The sequence below is a fragment of the Cygnus atratus genome, chromosome 3 (genome assembly GCF_013377495.2).
Source record: "Cygnus atratus isolate AKBS03 ecotype Queensland, Australia chromosome 3, CAtr_DNAZoo_HiC_assembly, whole genome shotgun sequence".
Lineage (NCBI taxonomy): Eukaryota > Metazoa > Chordata > Aves > Anseriformes > Anatidae > Cygnus > Cygnus atratus.
This window is the reverse complement of record NC_066364.1, coordinates 39,381,391-39,403,105: the sequence shown is the minus strand read 5'-3', so window position 1 is coordinate 39,403,105 and position 21,715 is coordinate 39,381,391. Positions and strand designations below refer to the sequence as shown.

General features: G+C 43.8%; 2 protein-coding genes across 2 annotated transcripts in view; one reads left to right on the top strand and one right to left on the bottom strand.

Moving 5' to 3' along the window:
• Positions 1-6,276, top strand: part of BACH2 (BTB domain and CNC homolog 2) — a 150,569-nt gene extending 144,293 nt beyond the window's left edge. Inside the window, exon 6 of the mRNA XM_050709701.1 lies at positions 896-6,276. Within this exon, the coding sequence (XP_050565658.1) occupies positions 896-900 (5 nt within the window). The 3' untranslated portion in view covers positions 901-6,276. The remainder of the gene's footprint in view (positions 1-895) is intronic.
• A 6,951-nt stretch (positions 6,277-13,227) lies between these two features.
• GJA10 (gap junction protein alpha 10) lies at positions 13,228-14,610 on the bottom strand. The gene has a single exon (XM_035559492.1). It carries the CDS (start codon positions 14,608-14,610, stop codon positions 13,228-13,230), a length of 1,383 nt encoding a protein of 460 aa, XP_035415385.1.
• Between the last annotated feature and the right edge of the window lie 7,105 nt (positions 14,611-21,715).

Sequence of the window (21,715 nt, the reverse complement as noted above, 5' to 3'; positions counted from 1 at the left end):
AGGAGTTATCTTCACAATGGTGCTATCCCTTGCTCAGGCAGGGAACTAAACAGTGGCAACACTGTCTGTTTTTGTATGTTGATTTCAATCTTAACAGGGATGGACATAACACCTCTGAGGACCCAACTGCAGCTTTTTTCTCAGTGGCCCATGTCACAAAACCCTAACTCAGGAATTTCCTCTGAATGTTCAATTTTTCATTGAAGACAGCTTCTTTACACATCAAAGTTTTATAGCTAAACTGTACATATTATATATAATATATATAAAATATATATATCCATATGCAAAAGTCCCTGCATGCCTCAATTTTTCTCATCCTACAAACTGGAAGCTTTCATTTACATTGTATAAACAAGTTCCAACATTCCTTTTTGTCTTCGATGCTAGAACTAGTTTGGTAACTTGTTACACGATTATTTTTTTTCTCGGTTCTCAGTTCAGCAATATCATTCAATTTGTACTTATTTATAAAATTGTAATGTTGGAAGCTTATTTGAGATTTTATTATAGACATTTTTTTGGCACAGCCATTTCGTGCCACTTGAGCAATGTGGATTTATTTTATTTTCTTGCAGATACTGTACAGTAATGGTCAACTTTGCCACTTGCACTGAGTTTCTGGTCAAACCTCTTTTCATAAATGAAGTCGTGACTTCAGTATAACTTGAGTATATGGTTTTCTTTGCTTTATGGCTTAAAGAAAATAGAAAAGTTTTAGCTAATAGACAAACACTCAGGAGCTCATTATGTAGTAAAAAACGGTCTTGCCAAATACTGAATTCACTATACAATTTGTAAAGAGAATCTGCTTGAATTATTTTTATATTCAGACTTCTTTCTGTTTCACAAACCAAGCTTAAGTGCTGTTAATGATGCTTTTGGATTCTTATAGGGTAAAGTATATTTCACTCTTTAGAGAAAAACGTATTTGACAACTGGATCTGTTCATCATACGTTCCACGAAGTAAAGTAAACGGAGATCACATCAATACACTTCGGGGGGCTTCTTTTCCAGCCCCGGTCTGCATCCTTTACTCATGGAAGCAACTGCTGCTCCGAGTAGTCCCTGTAGCCTCACCTCAGCTTTCCTCAGACATTACCTGTTTCCTTCGCCAGACCCGAGCTGCAGAGGTGGGTCTGGCGAAGGCAGAGATCCTGCCTGGGTAGGAAGAGTTGCAGGATCAGACCCCTAACCGTTGACTTTGGTTTCCCTACAGAAGTCAAGTTAGCACTGTATCCTCTAAGAGCAAATCACACGTCTGTCGACACCCACTCGGGTCGCTTACCCTTCCAGTTCTTGTGTTCCAGGATCCTCTCGTCCTGCAGCATTGCCCTCAGCACAAACCGCAGCTAAAAGAGCCCGGTCTCAAAGGAGACTACTCAGTGAATTGGCTTAGTTGTAACTGTATTGGATTTGTATCTGAAGCGATGTTGACTCATGTTATGACTGTGTGAGACAGCAGCTTTCCGAGCATAACAGCTGTATGTACAGTGTAGACAGAAGAGCGTCCTCCTAATGCTTTTTTAATAATTATTATTACTCTAAGTGTACTGAGTTTTTCTTTTGTGGTTCTTTGCCCTACGTGTGCCAGGTTGCGTGGCTTTATCCTGGGCGACGACTGTCGTGTGCTTTACTGGCTGATATCGTTTGTTCTTGCTGAAAAAATTGACCAGCTGTTCACACCTGTTCAAAAAAAAGACAAAAAGAGTATGGGGGGATAGCGGCTTCTCAGAAGCACTGGGCGATAATGTGGTCTTCTGCACTAACGTTTACACTCGAGGTGTGCGCTGGTGCTTTTTTTGAGGCACCCAGTAGATCAGCATCTTTACCTTGGAGGAGGAATCAGCTCCCTCTCTCCCCTTCTTCCATCTTCAGACTGTGCTCATGGACCGTCGCGCGCTTGCCACAAAGTCTTGCTTTTACCCTCTGCACCCACACTATTGTAGCCGAGCTACCGAGGAGGAAATGCATATAGCATGTGCCATGTTTGTTGAAAATACTTTTTTTCCCCGCATGTACAAAGAAAATCTAGTATATAATGTAGGAGAATATTTATGTTTAAGTATTAATCATTACTGTACAAAATCCTTACCTTTAGATGTTCAAAAGTATACGAATGCCATAAACTCCTAGTTCACACGGTTGAAAAAGGGGGAGGAGTCGTCCTTTCTTTTTACAAGAGCTTAAGCTAAAACTATTTGAACCCCCTCCCGGCCACCTTTTGCAGGTAACTGAGTGAGAAGCTCTTGCGGGGGGATTGGATTTTCCTTTGGATTCATTGACGTTGCAAAGCAGTTCTGTGCTTCGCAGAGAAGTTTTGTTTCTATGAGACCATGGTGAAAGCTAGAATTTAAAACTAAATGTGAATCACATTATAGACTCATAGCTACTTGGGGGGGCTGGGGCGGAGGGAGGGAAGGGTCAACTGACACAGTATTTTAAAGATGTTTTTCTGTTGCCTTTTTTTTTAATTTTTAAGTGACCTCCTATATATATCAATAGGTAGAATGTTTTATGAGCGTAAAACCAAGTTTTAACTTGCTTCCTGACATGAAGATTTACTCTACTAACAACTCATGTGCAACTGGTACTCTTGACCTCATTCCAACGGTTTAAAAAACCCACCCACACAACCCATTGCGCTGCAGCTCTTAGGTTTGACCTGGCTTCATACTGGTGCTGGGTCTCTTGATTTCCTCTACCTTGGGAACTGGTGTTTAAAACCACTGCTCAAATAAGTGTCTCTTCCTCAACCTTTTCTCTCCTCTCGCTCTCTTTCCCTCCCCCGTGAGCTTTTCTGGATGTTTGATTTCATTCTTTCCCATTAGAAGTGGCTGATTTTGTGTCATTGCTTCCTATATTTACATGTATCATGGTTTTTCAGTGGGTTTTTTTTTTTTGGTGGTGGTGGTGGTTGTTTTTTGTTTCTATTTCGTCTTGAGTTTTTTTTTTGCTATTCTGAACCACGTGGCTCTCAAAACTGTTACCGGGCTAACTTTAAAGGAAGGCATTGGGAGAATTAGTTTCAGACCTGGACGTCAGTTAGCATACCCAGCTGCTCTCGTCATGAGGTCAAAACAGCTGACCACAAGGACACCGTTAGAAAGAAAAGAACAAAAAGAAAAAAAAAAAAAAGGTGACTGCAGTATTTATTAGTGTGAAGAGTTTGGCCAGTGGTCACCATGATCTTAAGTGAGGATCTCTTTGCATTTGTCAAAGAGGACACGTGCAGCATCTGTCCTGCCAGGCAGTGCTTGGGAAAGGTGTGACGAGCCCCCGTCTCCCTGCTGGGCACTGCAGTGCTCTCATGGGCATGCGAGTCCTCGAAGCTTTGTCCAGGCTGTACCTAGTCCTCCTCTTCCTTTGCCATTGCTATCCTTGTATCGCCAGGAAACCTCATTTCATTTAGGCTCGTTATGCTTTGTCAGGTGAGTACTACACTATATAATGTGTTTGTTTCTCTGCGTTCTCTGGGGGTGCCTTGAACACAATTAAAGCTCATTGCAAGCTGATTCTGGAACAAAAAGGTAGTGCAAAAAAAAAATAAAAAGAAAAAAACAGAAACAGAGAGAGAGAAAACAAAACAGAAAACATGCAAAATGCAAAAGCGAAATGTTGGCTGTGTTATCAGGAGATCCCAGTATTTATATCACAAACTTCCTAACATATGATGACTCAGGCGTCAGAGTTTGATGCTGCAGTATAAAACTATTATTTTATATATTGTACAAGTAATTTATTAAATGTCTTTCTAAGGGTATATGCTGCTTTTAAGATGCACTATATTTTTGGATCTAATCCTTGTATTATTTTTTCCCAAGGAAGTAAAATGTGCTGCAAAGGCAAGCCACGGTGATTAGTATGCTAACTGCTACTTCTCTTTAAAAAGGAGAGTGGGAACTAGATAAATAACTTTGCTAAACAGATTAACTGCTGCCAGAGAAATGATTAATGCTGATAGTGTGGTTGTTAATCTGGAGTTCAACACTTCATCAAGTCTGTATTCTAAAGAGCGCTTAAATAGAAGTTAAAATGCCTAGATAGATAGTTAGATCTTTTAATATGTATGTTTATGATTGCCTAAGGAAAAAAAAAAAAAAACAAATCTGCATGCTGGAATCACTATAATCTTGTAATAAAATAAAATCTGATCCACTAGGAGAAAGCATGATGAAGCGCTGTAATGCCAGGCTCACTTGTGTCATGTAATCCACTACTGTGGTTGTTAAAAAGGAGAGGGATGGGTTTCCAGAGTAGACCTGTAGTGAATTTTGCAGTGAGACAAGGTGAACGTTTGCCAGGTTTACGCAAGCTCGCATTTTGTCCTTTACTGTTGCAACGAGGAGCACTGCTTTCACCTTTCTTCTGATCCGAAACGCGTTTGGAGGTGTCTTCGGGTGAACGTTGTAGCCCAAGCTTGCAGCATTTTAAAAGTCTATATTTTAGGTCTGTGTAGAGAAGGTTTAGCTTCAGTGTGAGCAGCGGAGCTGATGGCCTTGCATAAGGAGGGATCTGCTAAGTATCGGGTGGCTTATTTTTGTTGGAAGTGAGGTGAAACTAAAACCATTACCGTAAAGAACTTATGCTCTCTTTCCTGCTAGAAATTTCCTCAACAGAGTTTTTACTTCATTTCAGTTTTGTCTCTGCCAACACAGTCCAAGTTAATTTTATATAGATATCTATAATACGTGTATGTATGTATACATACATATATAATTCTAGTCAGTGTGTGTTTGTGTATTTTCTTGTTTATAATACCTATGTGTATATTTATAATACTCCTTGGAGTATTTCATGACTCAGGCATCAGATCTGATGCTGCAGAATCCAATATATGTGTATATGCATATGTTCAAATACTGTGTGTATATTTAAAAGATCTATTGTTGGTGGTCTGTAGAATAATTATTCTCCTTACTCTCAAAATTTTAATGGCATTACTTGCAAGGACTAAGTGTATAGTATTTTCCTACACTCCACCAGGATAGGTGTTATTTATATCAAAGTCAAATACTGATATGCATTTTAAGGTATTACACATACAATGTTGCCATTTTTGCAAATAAAACCACTTTTTGGCAGGAAGGAATCCTAAAAATACCTTTTTGTAAGGGAATTACCCCAGACAAACGACTGCTGAAAACCCAGTTAGATGACTCCTGTTCTCGTACAAATTTTACTTGCTGTGGGAAGAGCCCTTTACGGAGGCGAAATGACGCGCGCGGTGCCGCCCTTGTCCCTTTCGTCTCATTAAGGGCACGCAGAATGAAACTAGCATCCCAAAACAGAAATGGCAGCTGGCAGCGTTTGATCTCACTGATTGCTTAGAAGCAGAGATGGTCCCAGGCTGCGGACCCGAACGGCCCCTGGGACTGGGGTCGCTGTCAGGGCTCGGCCCCGTAGCCGGAGGCAACGCAACCTCCGGGGCGCGATTGCACAGGACGGTGCTCCCTCGCGTTTGCTGTATACCTGAGAGAAATGTGCATGCTATAGATACTGTTCCCACTACTACTTGTGCTCTGACCGAAGCTATCTGGATCCCGCAGGCTGGCAGGAATTATACTAAACACTTTGGTGATATTTGATGCGTGTTTGTTTACTATTGATTTCAAGCATCGCCTTTGATTTCAAGGGTGGGGATGCCCTAAGAGTTTGTTCCAGAACCAGTTGGTTACAAGTGCACCTCTTATATATGCCTTACAAACTTCAGAGGCCATATTCAAAACAGGGTTTTATCAGTGTATGCAAGGGGGTGCAACCCCTCTTCTCTTCCTCCCCAGGTCAAACAGTATGGACAGTTTTCACACATATCTACCTGTATAACCCTCTGTACCTCTCATAACTGGTCAATGACTGTAACAGGTTACATCAGGTGTTTTTTCTACATACTTTTTACACAAATTCTATGCGATTAATGTAACTTAATTCAATGCATCATTTTATTGTACTAGTTCTTAAGCTTGTCTTTATTTTTTTTCTAGGTGACTGTGGTTTCTTGTGATTTTTATTGTATAAATAAATGAGGTGGCTGTTGATGCTTACTCTCTGTTACTAAGAATTTTTACCTTTTTGGAAGAAAGCATTGCTATGAACTAATGAATTTAAAATGTCATTTACTCATTGTAAATACAGTATTGTGCAAAAAACAAAAATGAAAAAAAAAAACCACCCGACTCGCTTCATTCATTTGAATTGCTAGTGTTAACTGAATTTTGTCTAGACACCATTTCTGTTGATGAAATAAAGACATATCATTATGTATTGTAAATTGACTTATCTTGACTCCGAACTTGATGTTGCAGTCCTTGGTTAGCGCGGGGCTGTAGCTGGGGGTCGGGAGGGAGGGTCGGTGCCGCCTGGTGAATCTCTGGCCTGATGATGAGACCTCTGCTCACGTGGTCCTATTCCTAATTCATTAGTTGTCTTTGATCCGGGGATCAGGTTATCTTTGATCTGCTGCAGGAACAGCCAAGGTTATTTCATTGCAGAGATGAAATAAGTTGGTTTGGAAGATCAAATACGCTGTATCTGTACCCATTCCCCCAGTGCTTGACTTTAGGCAATTCTGCTAAGTCTTTGTTTTGGTCTTGTAAAGCAACAGTGTACCGAGATGTAGGGAGGCAAGGAGAGAGGTTGGGGTTTATTTCCCTTTTACAGAAAACCCGGGAGACGTTGGAAGATGTTTCTGTAGAAACAACAACAACCAAAAAAAAAGCTGAAATCTTTTTTTGTGTAACCCAAATGTTCCTTTCTGAAGCAGGAACTTGTGCCATTGACCATTAGCCTCACTCAAACTGCAAAAAAAAAAAAAGGAGAGAAGAAACGGTAACCGCCTTGGGTGCCAGTACCACCTGGCCTGGGACATCTGCTCTCTGCCTCTCGCACGGGGTTGGACACAACCTGAGCGAGCACTTGGCAGGAGGAGGCCTGGGAAGGGGGCGGCGTGGCCAGCGGGATGCCCTGTGGGACTGGGAGGTGGGCAGGCTGCCAGAGGGAGCCGGGCATCCGCATCCGGCCACCCGCTGGGGAACACGGGCACAAGGTCGTGTGCCCTCAGCCATCACCCTCAGGGATGTCAACTGTGTCCTCTGCCGCCGGCAGCAGTCGATGTTGCCCCTGGTTTTTCAACCTGAAAATTCTCACGGAGGAAGGGCAGAAATACCACTTTCCAGAGTTTCCCAGATCTTCCTGTTGAGCACACACGAAGGAAACTTCCTACCCGTTGAAATTTGTCACGATGCAGAACCCACTGCATGTCCTCATGGCCCGGCAGTAGAGCACGTACTGTAGCAGAAGCACTTCTCCATCCTTGACCAGTTGTTGCTGACACTTAATGGCTACCATCTTAGGCATTCCCCTTTTTTTTGCTTTAACACACTAAATAAATGCAGAGGCAAAGTGTCAGTGAGGCTGTAGTGACTTAAATGCAAGTCATGTACACTGGAACAAAAACACTGCAATCTCAAGTAATCCTTATGCTTCAGTCCTTTTTTTTCATTAGTTTTTGTCTCCTACTGTTCCCCTTCCCTAAGAGTTGTCAAGTCAAAGAGAACTTTTATGAGTAAGGAAGCTGGCAGAGCAAATAAGCTTGCTCTTGCTGTCGAAGTGACTAGCACGTTGAGGGAAATGCAAGCTCCGAGAAACCTGACAAATAAAAGCAGCCAGGAGCAAGCAGCCAGAAACAGGCTTGTGGCTAGCCAGAGTGCTCTGCTTGCTGGATACACAACTGGAAGGGCTGCTGTCTTGGGCTGCTTACAACCCAGAAATCCAGCCTTCCAGAGCGCATCTATCTCAGCAAACTCAAAGTGAGAGTTTTTGGGTGCTGCTTGTCCTTCAATTAATCTGTATGAACTGATGAGACAGTAAGATTTTTCATGATCCTGAGCTGATGCCTTGCAGTTCTTCTTGAAGAGCAAACTGAAGAAAAGCACAGATGTTTTGCACTGAAAATAAATTGCCCGGCTTTACTTAGTTTCAGTTTTGAAGCCAGAAGTACAAAGAGGCTACATGAGCACAGAAAGTCTCTAGCAGAGCTTGAGGATTACATTAGCAGGGGCAGACGAGCAGCAGAATATTCTTCAGCTGGGGTTTTCTCTCTCTGTTAAATCCTCTGCCCCTTCAGACTCCTTGTGTGTGTGAGATCCATCTTTTTTATTCATTGGCTGCTGAAGCCTGGGGAGATAAAGGCCGCGTAGCCTTCCAGGTTGCTTAAAAATCAAACTAAACCTTCCCTGTAGGTGTCTTGGGCCTTCTGCTACCTCTACGGTCTGTGCATCAGGCTGGTTGCTGATATGAACACTGCTCGCATGCACAACAAGTTGTACATCCCGAAACGCCCTCCCAAAGACACCGGGCTATTTCTGCAGTGACCAGCTTCAGCTCAGTCTACGTGAGAAAAATCGTGAGCTGTGATGCAAGCTGCTCATCAACACCTGCAGTCAGCGTGCGGTGCTGTTGGAAGTGGCATAAAATTGAGGAATAAAACAAGTGTTTGCTTTCTTAAACGGTATTACGAATTTAGCATGATAAGGGGAGGAGGGAGAGGGAGACACCAGCAGGTAATCGGCTTTTTATCTTTCTGCTGAAGGTGGTTTGTGCTCAGTCCCTCAGTTTATCTCTTGTCCTCAGAACGTCATTACTTTTTCATGATAGATGATAGTTCTAGGAGCATGCTCTGAAAGATAACAAGAGAAAGAAAGCATGAAGCTGAACTGGCTTCGAGGGGAAAAAGAAATGTTATCCTAGCGATTAACCCAGGCTCCACCACATGCGCAGCTGAGAAGGTGGGAAGCTGACAACACACTTACCTCGGCTTTGTTCAGTGCTAAGGGGAGGCTGAGGGGAGGGGAAACACCATGCTTTTAAACCAAATAAATTAATCCCTGAAGTAATTTGCTTGAAATCAGTGGCCCCATCCCATAGCCCTTGCTTTACATGTTAAGGGTCTTTTATATCTTTCAATTGCCTTAAAACCATACAAAGATGGACTCAGGTGAGCTCCACTTTCAGAAACCCAGCCTATTTGTTGCTGCACACATCCTCGGAGGGGTTCCTTATTTGCCCACCACTGCTGATCCCCAAGGTTTGTCATTTTCCTAATTTCTGTGTTTGTGCACTTGGTGAACAGATACCTTTAGGTGATTTGGTAGGTTTTGCAGGATTATTGGCAGGCATCTTCATGAATTTTTCCTGAATGCACCAGGGCAAAATGAAACATGTAGAACTACCGTGGAGTATTTTTTAAGAGACATTTGAGTAGGAAAGCTCTACAAAGCCAGCATCAGGTGCTAGCAGGCGAACACCTGCAAGGCATCTCAGGCAACCTAGTGTGACGATGCAGGGCTTTACCACTCCCTTGACCCACCTGTAGATTTTCTGGTGGAGCTCAGCTGTCAGAATAACCCATCTGTGGCTATCAGATTTGTTATTTCGATGCACATTGACTCTTACCGAACTGTTCCCAGCCCCAGGAGCGAGAGCGGGTGGGCAGCTAGTTAAATGGGTGGGTATTTATTCCTCAAGTGTTGTTGAAAGGCTGAGTAAACATGCCTTGTTCTGGAGAAGACAGCAGGCATTCGGGCTGAATAGCAGCTCTCTCTTTCATGGCCTTCCTGCTAGTGACAGTTTTCCCACTGGGTAAAAGGCTCAAAGCTGAACGGAGAATTGAGAAGCAGCAAAAGAACTGAACAGCACAGAGGGATAAAAAAGCAACATAGTGAAGGAAACCAGACCCAGTGAATAGTAAAATTTCCCCAACTTCAGCAGAAACAGGATTTCAGCCCCAGAGACGTTTCTGCAAGTGAATAAAATCAGCAGCCCTATCTGAATCTGTTTCTGTGAGCTGAGAGTATCAGCTTTATCAGCCGCTTGCTAAATTGTCAGCTTTATCCGCCTCGTTCACAATGAGGAGGGGGCCCTACTTTTAAAGTTGCATTGATTTCTTTGGAGCCAAGGACAGAGACTGGAAGAAATGACACCGAAAGCACAGGACTCTCCGGAGGAAAGGGTGGTCTGAAGAGAAAGGAACCAAAGCAAGAAAGAGGGAAGCTCAGCACTTCTTTCAAAACACGAATCTGCAGTTGAGTCCCCAAAACACCTAATTCTTTCTGAAAAAAAAAAATCTTCATCTAGTAACCTTGGCTTCCCAAGAGACAGGTTCAGCTAAAATATTGCTAAGAATATTATACATCCTTTCATGACTTGCAGTTTTGTGATTCCAGGAGCTCACTTTAGCTCACGAATACAACAGGACTGGTAGATATGTCACGCGTCCCCATCTTCTTGGGATATCCTTGGGTGCTCCAGCAAGAGGACTGTTACTCTATTACAGTAGTTCCCTCAATGCAGATTTAGCTTGGGGAGCACATGATGAATATGATCCAAGTCTTCAGGAAGGCTGTGCCCTTGTGGCAAGAGTTAGTAGTTTAAGGTAATTATGCCCAATCTCAGTCAACCAAATTAAAACTCATGGATTTCAGAGCAGACCTTAGCATTTGTTAGAAAACTATCATATGTAGGCCAAAGAAAAGGTGATGCTGGACAGGCTGGGCAGGCAATGACTCTTAGTGCGGTGCTCCAACAACAAAAAGCCTAAATGCTCTGTAATTCCTGCCCTTGTCTATGGATTCGATAAAATCTAAGGATTCTATCTCTGCTGGTTATATACTGACCTTTGTCTGCATCAGCCTATGCTTTTTATTAGACTTTAAATGTATCATGCACCAGTCGGGGGGCTGATCTTGCAAAGTTGCTGTTTTTAATTTCCTCATGATGCAAAATCCTATGAATACCAGCATAGTTCCCACACACCTTCATGCGCCTCACTCCCAGCTGTCACTTGTGAGGCCATTTGCACCAAATTCAGCGTGGCTCTTTTCCCTGAGCTGGGTGTGCCGAGACACTTGAGGCCCCCTTGCCCAAGGGAGACAAGGCTCGGGCCATGCAGAAGGTGCCCCTTGGTTCCATGGCTGTATCTCCCCTTGAATAAAAAAGTTAGAATATAGCTGGAGATGCAAAACTGAGGGCAGAACTGTGTGTGTACCTGCTGCATATCTTGTTCTGGTGGTCTGGCCTCCAAACATTTTGGATCTGAAGTCTGACCAGAAAGGGCTGAAGGATTTTTTTTTTCCCAATGGATCAAACTCCTGAGAAGCCTTCAGCCTAATAACATTTTCAAGACTTCTGCTTCTCTCATTTTTTGCTTCCCAATCTGAATAATGGACGAACTTTGACAGTGCAATGACCAAGAATCTGAATAGAGTGGACGAACTTTGACAGTGCAATGACCAAGAATCTGAATAGAGTATGATGAGTGATTGCTTTGCCTGTAAAACTGATCAGCTATAACATAAATATTTTCCAACTTCTTTGTCATAGTTGGACATGAAGAACAGAAACGGCTCTTTGCCTCCACCACTTCTGGAGAGGGACGTTTTGAACAGCCTTGAATGTCTGCGTTGCGGCCAGACAGTGGTTGGTCTGAATCCTACCGAGGGAAAGGCATTTTCTTCTTTTATATATATATATAGCTGGTCTGATTTCAACTCAAGTCTGAGAAGTTGAAGACTCTTCATGCCAAACGTACATTTTGTGTTCAATTTCCTATCCAGCCATTTCGTGCAGGTCTGTAGTGGAGGATTGAACGCATTTTCTCTTAAAGGCTGAAAGTAACCTTTCCTCCAAAGAGGAAGTCCCAAGAGAAATTTCCTTGCTCTCTTTGTATAGGTTTTATTGCCCAGGCACAGCACTTCCACGCTGCACCAGCATACATGTGTACTGAAAGTGGTATCATTAAATACCTTAGGAACGCTGGTAGCAGAGTGCATTAGCCACAGCAGTGACTGAATGATAGAAGTGCCTTTACTTCAGAATATCGTGAGTCACATTAAAAAATGCTAGTAACAGTCCCATGCGTAATGATCCACAAAGGCAGCATGCCAGAAAAGTGTTACTTTCAGGAATAATGGCATTGCTTTGCAAACTGAGTATATTTCTCAGCAAGCTCTCACCTGAAAGATAGCTTCATTGTCATTAAACATTAAAAGCTGCCGAGTATCTTCTGTGACTTCTCAACAGGTGCTACTGAGATTCTGCCTTGCTTAGTACCTCCTGCACTCAGCCTTTTGAAATAGCCTTCTCATCTGGGTATCAAAAAACAGCAGATGGTCAACAGATTGGGCTCTAGGCCATCTCCCCATGTTGGAAAAAGCAAAGCGGAAAGTAATTAAATAGCACCAAAGTGGCAATTTAACATGGTTTATGCCCACTATTTATATACTGTAGAAATTATAACTCTGTGAAAAATGGAGCTCACAGGCAGTTTGGTGGGGAACAATGTGTTAGAGTATTTTCTGCTTCTCACCACAGAAGATTTTGGGGTTTTGTGAGTTTATTTTGCTTCAAATTTAATAAAAGCATGTCTTTTTAGGAAGAGCGAGGAGAAATTAAGCAGAATTTATAACTCTGAGTATTGTGTGAAGTAATCTTCTGTTTTTTACATGCCCTGTCAAAAGATATTTAAGGGCTTGCTCCTGCAAGAATTTATAAAGAAGCTGGGGGGTTTTGTTCTCAGAGAACAAATCCCATGATCCGGGGCAATCAGAAGTCAAATTCATTTTTAAAAAACATTAAAAGATCTACTTGGTGGTTGAAGGCAAGCACAATACCTTATTAACACTGAGTGTAAGCAAGTTTGGTCCGGCCAAAGAACAGGAACAGCCTCTGAAAATGCCTTTCTGTAGCTGTCAGTGCTGTGATTGCAATTATTTGGTGTTTCATACGCAGAGACTTTGGTTTACCCACTGGGCAGCTACCCAGCCCGCCGGTCAGCCTGGAGAGCCACCCCCAGAGCCAAAAGAAGCCAACCCATCAGATGGTGGCCTTCTGTCTGTTCAGGTGTCAAGAAGGCCGGAGCTGACCAAGGGATGGATGGCAGCCCTGGGGTGATGTGATGAGCCAAGCTTTGGTGACTTGGAGACCCTTAGGGATGCCTTGGGGATGCTTTGGGAGTTCTGGAGACCCTCACGGATGCCCTAGTGATGCTTCGGCTCTCACTGCACCAAGGGACCGATGTGTTGGGGGTAGCCTTCACCCAGCAGGACCCACCATGCCGGGGCTGTGCCGGGGAGCCTGGAGAAACCTCCCAGACCCCCGCCTCGCCCTCTCCTCCCTGGGACTGATCCCCCCGAGCCTCCAGGTCACGCCGATCCCCCCGGTTCCCCCGGTCACCCACCCGCCATCTGCCCCACGGGCGGCGGGGCGCTACTTGCCATGGACACCCGTCGTCCCGTGGCGGCGGCGGGCGGCGGGGGGCTGCCTGCCGGGCTGCCCTCCTGGCTCCGCTGCCCCTCGCAGCCCGACGGGGAGCCGGCCCCGGAGCCGGTGGCGGAGCCCCCCGGGGAGGCAGCGCTCTGGTTGCCGCTGCCCTCGGGGCTGGCGGGCAGCACCCTGGAGAGGAAGCTGGACTTGCGGGTGCCGGGGCAGTGCCCGCTGTCGGGGGACTCGCCGAGCTCCTCCTGCACGTCCCTGCAGGCCCTCACCCGGCTGTGCTTGCGGGGCAGCCCGCGGGACGTCCCCGGCCCTGTCCCCGGCCCCGTCCCCGGCCCCGCTGTCCCCACAGTGCCCGGCGGAGCCTCCTCGCTGCTGGACGATGCCGGCGGCCTCTGTCCGCGGTGCTGCACCGAGCCCGGGGGGCGGCGGCGCGGCGGGGCGGCGGCTCCGGGCTCCCCCCGGCGCTGGAGGCCCCCGGCGGCGGCCGAGGAGGAGGAGGGAGGCGGCGGAGGGGAGGCCGAAGGGCGAGGAGGCATCGCCGAGCCGTTGGTGGGGTGGCAGGGGCCGGCCTCGTCGTCAGCCCGGCCCGCCGGCCTCCGCGGCCGGCCCGCCAGGGTCTTGTGGATCTTGTTGAGGCCCAGGTGGGCGATCTCGAGGATGTTGAGGAAGAGGGAGACGGCGGCGATGCTGTGCATGAAAAGCATGAAGATGGTCTTCTCTGTGGGCCGGGACACAAAGCAATCCACCGTGTTCGGGCAAGGGGGACGGGTGCACTTGTAAAGGGGGGGCATGTGGAACCCGTACAGAAGATACTGACCTATCATAAAGCCCACCTCGACCACCGAGCGGGTCAGGATATGTAGCACATAGGTGCGCAGCAGGGACCCCCTCAGGGGGGCCTTATTCACCTTCTTCTGTTCCTCCAGCTTCCGCAGCTCCCTCTCCACTCGCTTGTGTTCCTCGGGCACGGGCTCCAGGTCTTCCAGCTGAGCCCGCAGGTGGGCTTTCCTCTTCTGCCGCTCCTTCTCTAGAGCCCTTAACCTGTAGAGCGCGTGGCCCATGTAAACTAGAGACGGAGACGAGACAAATATGATCTGCAATACCCAGTATCTGATCAAAGAGATGGGGAAGGCTTTGTCGTAGCAGATATTGCTGCAGCCAGGCTGCTCCGTGTTGCAGATGAACTCCGACTGCTCGTCGTCCCAGACATCTTCGGCAGCCACTCCCAGCACCAGCATCCGGAATATGAAGAGGATCGTGAGCCAGATTTTGCCGACGATGGTGGAGTGGATGTGGACTTCCTCAAGGATGCTGCCCAACAAGTTCCAGTCCCCCATGGTCAGAAGTTCATGTCTGAAATGCAAAAAGTGATCTTATTTTAATACACGACTGGGTTTACTTTCAAAATGGTCCTTTTTGGTATCTTTTTAAAAATAATGATGCTTCATGTATATTCTTCTGATAGCAGGAGAGCTTAGAAATTCATCATTATTTTCCATGTAATGGGCTGTTAAATTAATGCAGACATGATTACTAGCGAAAGATTCGAATGTGAGATTATTTTAAGAGAGACTGTGTTCGCCTATAAGCCACAATAGTTCTTAACTACCTGCAGTTTTACAGCATTTTCTTCCCACTGGGAAAGATTTTTTTTTTTCCCCCACTTTGCAAATCCACTGCCAACAATAGATTAATTCTACACCCACTCTATTCCTGTCTGTAGCTTTGCCACAGCTTTGGGTGAAAAACAACTGGAATAATAGATCAGGCTCATTACCTTCATTTCATTGAGAAAGTTTTGAGAAGTATCCTAAAACTATGACCAAAAAGAATTTAATTCGGTACACCAAGGTAGTAGCATTATTAATGCCATCCATCCAATATTATCCTATCTACCAGGATAACGGTTCACAAGTTTCTGCTTTGGAGTCCAAAACTACAAATACGTAGCTAATTTACATGTAACTGTACACGTATAAATAGTCTCAGTTCTAAGATATCATTCAAAAAGTTAGAGTGTTTCTAGGATTCCTATCTTGAACATTATGCTTTGTCTTAATAATAGATTTAAACATATGAAATAAATAAAGCAGAAAATACATAATGAAGTGTTGGGAAAGTTTTTAGCTGTGAGTGTGAGATGATCTTTTTAACTACCTCTTTCGCAGAAACAATTTGATTCGTCAGCAAACTGATCTATGTTCTGCTGCAAGATGCTTGATTCCAAGCCACTTCTCTAGAAGCTGTTCAGGAGCCCCAGATAATGTGGGGAATTGAAATGTAAGGTATTTGTGTAATTATGAATACATCACACATTCTGCGTTATGTTCCTGGAATTCTTCCTGCTAACATGGCAATAAAATATTGAAAGCAACTAGGGTCGTATCCACCTAAGGGTTCTCACTTAAGTTTTGTATGCTACTGCACTTTCAAAGCTTCACAAATTCCACTAAACTACAACCTTTTGTAAGGTGCCATTTCTAAGCTTTTTAAGAGTGGCTGGCTGCAGTACCTAAAATCTTACATGATCTTGATTGATTGCAAAGCTGAGTGATATCACTGTTATCAATATATTTTGGTTGTGATTTATGATATAATACTGCGTAGCAAGAATCTCCTTGGAGGTTGTATTTATCCACACTGCAAGTAAAGATTTTTCAGTTGTAACCAACAGCACAGTCATTCTCTGCACTGGCATCCTACATGCTTTATTACTTTTTTGGTGGTGGTGGTTAGTTTTGTTTTGTGTTGGGTTAGGTTGTTTGTTCATTTGTTTCCCTGCAAATTTGAACCCGCACAATAAAATTCCCTTTTGGTACAGGGTACCTTTTCAGGCTTGTCCGGGTGCTGTGATGCATCTGGAGTATCTTCTTTCCCCACTCCTTCCCTCCCATGCATGTCACCAAAATAAGATGTGTGGAAAAAAGTCATCAGAAACGACTGTAGTCCATTTTCCTCATCTTTAAAGTACAATTTTCTTTCTTCTAACTGCATATGGATTTTATTCAGAGTAGATATCAAACGTTGCAAGTTTATAGGTTGGGTGGGTGTAATGATGTTCATGTATTGAAATATTACATCTAATAAAGTTGGACCTATTTTTCAGAACTTGAAACTGCACTTACAAAAGAGTCTGTATTACAAAATTCACCTTCAGTATGGTGAGAAGTAGAAGTTTATGCAGAGCAAGATCCCAACCCAGACACTCAAGAGGTCAAGTACTAGTGGGTAATACTCGCTGACTGCTAGGTACCACTTCCCCTGGAAGGTAACTGACTGACAGCAGGACACAGCAGTTGAACAAAAGAGCATTAAGAAAGTTGCCAAAATGTAAGTGCAGGAAATGAGACGTTTTAGTCCTAGAGATGAAGAGATATCATTCTTCTAGCACTAGGAATTATCAATGTCCGTTTTGGAACAGAAAGTTAATGTTGTCTTTCAGGGTGAAGACAAGAAGAGGAATATAAACTGTGTCTCTATGCAAGTGTTTGTTTCTTAGTTGTTGCTATCAGTATCTAAACAACACTGTCCTTGACTTTCCTTTACAACAGCTGACAGGGCAGGATAATTATAGGAATGGTCTAATTAATTCTTTAAGTAAGCTTAATATACCAAGACACGTTCCCATAAAATCTGCACCAATAGAGCCACAGTATGAATATTTACATGGTAAACATTCTGTAATAAAATAATAATAAAAATAAAAAGGTAACGTATATCCATGAATGCCATAGTTTCAAAGATATCAGTCAAAACTACTTTATAACCTTCTGCTTACAATTTCTCCATCTTTCCTTTCCCTGGTCTTATTTGAGCCCAGTGTAACAGGGTAATTTCAGTCTACTGTAAGAGAGTAATCTAAAATATCAGAGATATCGTTATTTCTAGACTGACAAAATATACTGTTCTAGTATGGATTGTACAGACGCAGGACATTTCTCCTTATACCATCTGACTGCCTTCGTGTCTGCCCAAATATTTTTATATGATAATTTTAAGCATTAATAATTCATGCATGTCATAGTTAGAATCAGATGGAAATGCCCTATTTCTGACGGAGGACATTTCTTAATTCCTTGTTTTTGTTACTTCTTTATTTCTTCTAAAGTTCATTTAATCATTGTCCACAATTCATATCACTTTTGCATTAAATTTGTGCCAAAATTTCATCAGAAGTGATTTGCAGAGTTAAATCTTCTTAAATTTTATCACACAGAAATTAAAATAGAACTGGAACGGATGGTCAAAATGAAATACGCCACTGTCTGAATTCTTCTTTTGTCCTGCAGCCATTACACTTCAAAAGTAGCAATATATACATACGTTTGGCATCCTGAGAACTGCCAGTCTGATAACACCTGTAAACATGCTCAATTGATCCACTGGTTATAGCTTATATTAGGGAGTAACAACCCACAACTAAACTGCAAAAAGACCATTTTTCATCAGTTTCTAGCTTCACTGAAAAACTTATTTTCAGGAAAGATTAAATGTTACGATACAAATACTCCTGTTTTTTAATTTGAATTGATACCAGTCTGATGGGCATCTACTTGCTCAGTACTTCCCTAGGAAGAATTTTTTTCCTGCTGCTTACCTTCGGAGAAAGCCCTTGGTTATTCTTTTTTAGGGCATTGCAGAAGGAGCACGTAGCGCTGCTGAATGCTGTAGAGCAGAAAATTTCTTCCAAAGTGCTATTTATTTATTTATTTTTTTCCAAGAGCCAAAGCATAAACGTGGTACTTGAAGCAGACTTCTCAGTTATTTGTATTTGGATGTTTAGATCATTCAATCTAAACTCTATGTGCATGGCTTAAAACCATCAGATGATAGGATGGTGCCTCTAGCCAAAATTATCATGCAATTATTTTAGTCAGTGGCATCTATCAAAGCCATTCCCTCGAGGCTCAGTCTGCACAGCAATCGTTTGTAATGTCCCTATGTATTGTTATATTCACTTCTTCAAACATTGTGTCCACACCCAGATCCTAAATTAATTTTTATTTTGTAAGAGGAATAAATGACCACCCTTTACAGCCCTATAGGTTCTTACATTTTCTTTACATTCCATTAGTTTCGCTTTGAATCAAAGCCAAAGGATCGATCGGTCACGTCCGATTTCATACTCTGCTGCCTGCTGAGTTAATTTAGTCTGTGTAAGATCGGCGCTTTCAAAATGGAGGCCACACCAGCCCAGACTCAAGGCCTCGGTTAGAAACACAGGACTTCGACACAGGATCCCTGCCTCAGTTGGGTTACAGCCACCCCTGAAGACTGGTCAGAATTTGTATCTGTGATATCCAAAAAAGGAATGTGAGTTCCTAAAATGGGATTTTGTGAGAAATCAGGGCCACTAGAGCTGAGGCTCTGATGCTAAAAACATCTCCCATCAGCGTGAGGCATTTGTCCTTTGCCCATGCCTGAAACCTAAGAGTAAGTTACAACACATACACCTCAATCCTATAAGGAGCACAACTGATTTCCACTTCAGTCTCTTCCCCCTAAAGGTTTCCCACTAACCAGTGGCCCGCCCTCAAAAAACATCAGCCCCACTTCTTGGGGATTAGCTCAGATTTCCGTAGCAGTGCACCCTTCTCTCCAGCACAGGCCGCAGTAATCGCCCTGAAAGTCATGTTAAAGTATGAGTCCAGAGCCTTTCCCTGTAGCAAATGAGGTGGCTACGGCATCTTTTCTTCAGCCTCAGTATAATGCAGATGCAGTTTGTATATGTTTCCTGTGCTTTAAGGGAGCACTTTCTACACTTTCTACTCCTGAGAGACATGTTAACAGCCATCCAAACCAGCCAGACCCCCCAGGGCTTTTCTCACCCATATGTTTCTGCTCTCACGCTCTCTCAAGGCGATGTACTCTCACACACCTGTCACTGGTGTTTTGTGTCTCTTTCCACATTTGCTCACAAAGTCTCCAAGGCTTTATTTGGTTGCTTCAGTTGTCCTGTAGCTTTGACTCAGGCCTGGGTGTCCTGTCTCCGGCTGCTTCCTCATCTGCTGGGTGGTTCTCAGGAGCACCTTCCTTAGCTCTGTTCAGTGAAGAAACTTGAAAACTGAGCAAGTATAGCATTGGCTGTGACTTACCCATCCTGTTGGAGAACCTGCCTTGCTGATCGCAGCAGAAGCAGCTTGTTTGTGGACCGGCACGTTTCTGTGCCACCTCTTCTCCCTCTCACCAGGTGACAGCACCAGGACAGCCTCCATCCCTCAGCCCCCAGAGCAACCACAGCGTTAGGCATTTGCTTTTCCAGGGGGTAGGAAGGTGGCAGCAGGCTGCTTTGGGACAATTTGCCATGCTTCTGCTCTAGCAGCACAGTAACTGGTGTTGTTAAAGAACTGTGCATGTGAGCTTGTTAACAGACTGCAGAATTAATTGTACATGAAAGGGAAGTGGGGCCAGGGCATGCTGGGAAACATGGCAAAGAACAGAAATGCAGGTAGTCCTTTGCCTTTGGATGTGAGCAAGAATCTATGGTGGCTGAAAAAACTTCCTTGCTATAAGCATCTGTCGTAGGTGAAAACAGCTTACAGTGTGAATGCTAACAACGCAGCAGATCTTGTGTGTATGTGTGCACACACCTGAATCACTGAAGCTGAACTGTTGAACTCTCAAGCACAAGCCTGCCACTTGCCTGCTGCAACTCACACAAGCTGGCAAAGCAGAAGCAGCAGGTCTGAATCCTCCAAGAGATGTAAGACAGAACCACCACCAAGAAGTCCCACATTGTGCTTCTGCACTTAACTATTAAAATTAGGAAAACTAAGGGTTTAGGTGTCAGAAAGAGGTGTGCCGAAAAGATAGGCTCCTGAAAAGTAGTTTTGGAAAGACGGGAGCCTGGAAATAAGTTGGAGACTGTGGTTGGAGGAAAGATCATGGAGGTGAAAGAGATGCATGGTGACAGATGCTGGGGGACACCTTGGGACCTTGGCCAGTGACACCTGAGATGGGTAACTGCAAGCAGTGGCACAGCAGGAACCAGGACCTCCCTGCCAGGAAGTGGAGACCCAGGGAACATAAATGCAGGAACGTGAGATAGCCAAGTAGGGTGAAAGTTGTGATCTTGTTGGTTCTGCCACAACACCCTGTATTCAAATCCAGTATGAGGAGTTTGCTTTGTCTTGCCCGTGACAGCACCTAAATCATTGGCGGCAACTATTAAAAATAAATAAACCAACAAACCTCAAAATATACCTCAAAATATTAGGTCCAAATATACTTCTTACAGCATTGCAGCTTTTGATACTCCTATGTATGTAGGAACTAACTTTAATCTTCTTATAACACAGACTGTGTTTCCTTGTACTAATATACTGCTGTGAAATTGAGCCTGGGAGGGATGTGGTGGAGGGAAGGTGGTTTTAGTTTTGTTTTTATATCTCACTACCCTACTCTGTCATTAATGGGCAATAAATTAATCTTCTCCAAGGCAAATCTGTTTTGTCCATCGCAGAAATTCACCAGCAATATCCACGTTTTTATCTCGACCCTTTTTCATCTTCTTTCCCCCATCCTGCTGGGGAGGGCAGTGAGAGAGAGTGGGAGGCACCTGGCGGCCAGCCGTGGTCAACCCACCACAACACTACAAGCAAAGCATAACCCCCCGAGTGAGAAAACCTTTGGTTTATTTTAACAGTCACCTCACTTAAACTTGAATATTTTTTCCATTTTACTACAGAAAAGCATTTACCAGCACTAGACTTGCTCCTTCGGGGGCAAATTACCTGTTATCGTACACTGAAGGTTACGTCACTGTTACCATACAAAATAAAGCAGGCCACTGATACCTTTCCAGCCCTCGAAACTGTGAGATCTAAACTCAGCCTCCACGCCAGACAATTGTAAGGAAAATTATTTTCCAGTTCTTAGATTCAAACCACTCTTTATTTTAACAAGAACTATGCATCGTCCTGTTAATGTATTTACCTATTTTATTTTATGTATTATCTCTTGTGACTCAGATGGGTTTGCTTTCGGTAGCATGCCACAGTATGGTTAAAACTCTGATGGCAGCCACCGCTTAAAATTCATCCGTCTTTCACATAAAGCCAATGTTGCTCCTGAAACACCTCTTGATTGATTCCATAGATTCCTCTAAGAAAGCTCAGAATTCCTTAAACCTGCTTCTTGGCATGCTTTAGTATTGCAGCCTTACATTGAAGACAAATTGGTAAAGATTATTCTCCAGCTGGCTTTAGAACGAAGACAATGAGTGCAAAACCAATGTAAAGAGCTACGGATTGCTGGATTGGCAACTAAATGACTTCTCTGGAGCCCAAAGAAATGACTTTTCTCCAGTCTACTATTATCTGTATGGATGGTTAGTTGGCACCAGACTATGCCTTAGAAAGAACCCCTCAAAATTCAATACCCGATCCCCATGATTTCACTATGATGTAGATCTGTGACTCCTCCATAAACCCTGCTTTATGA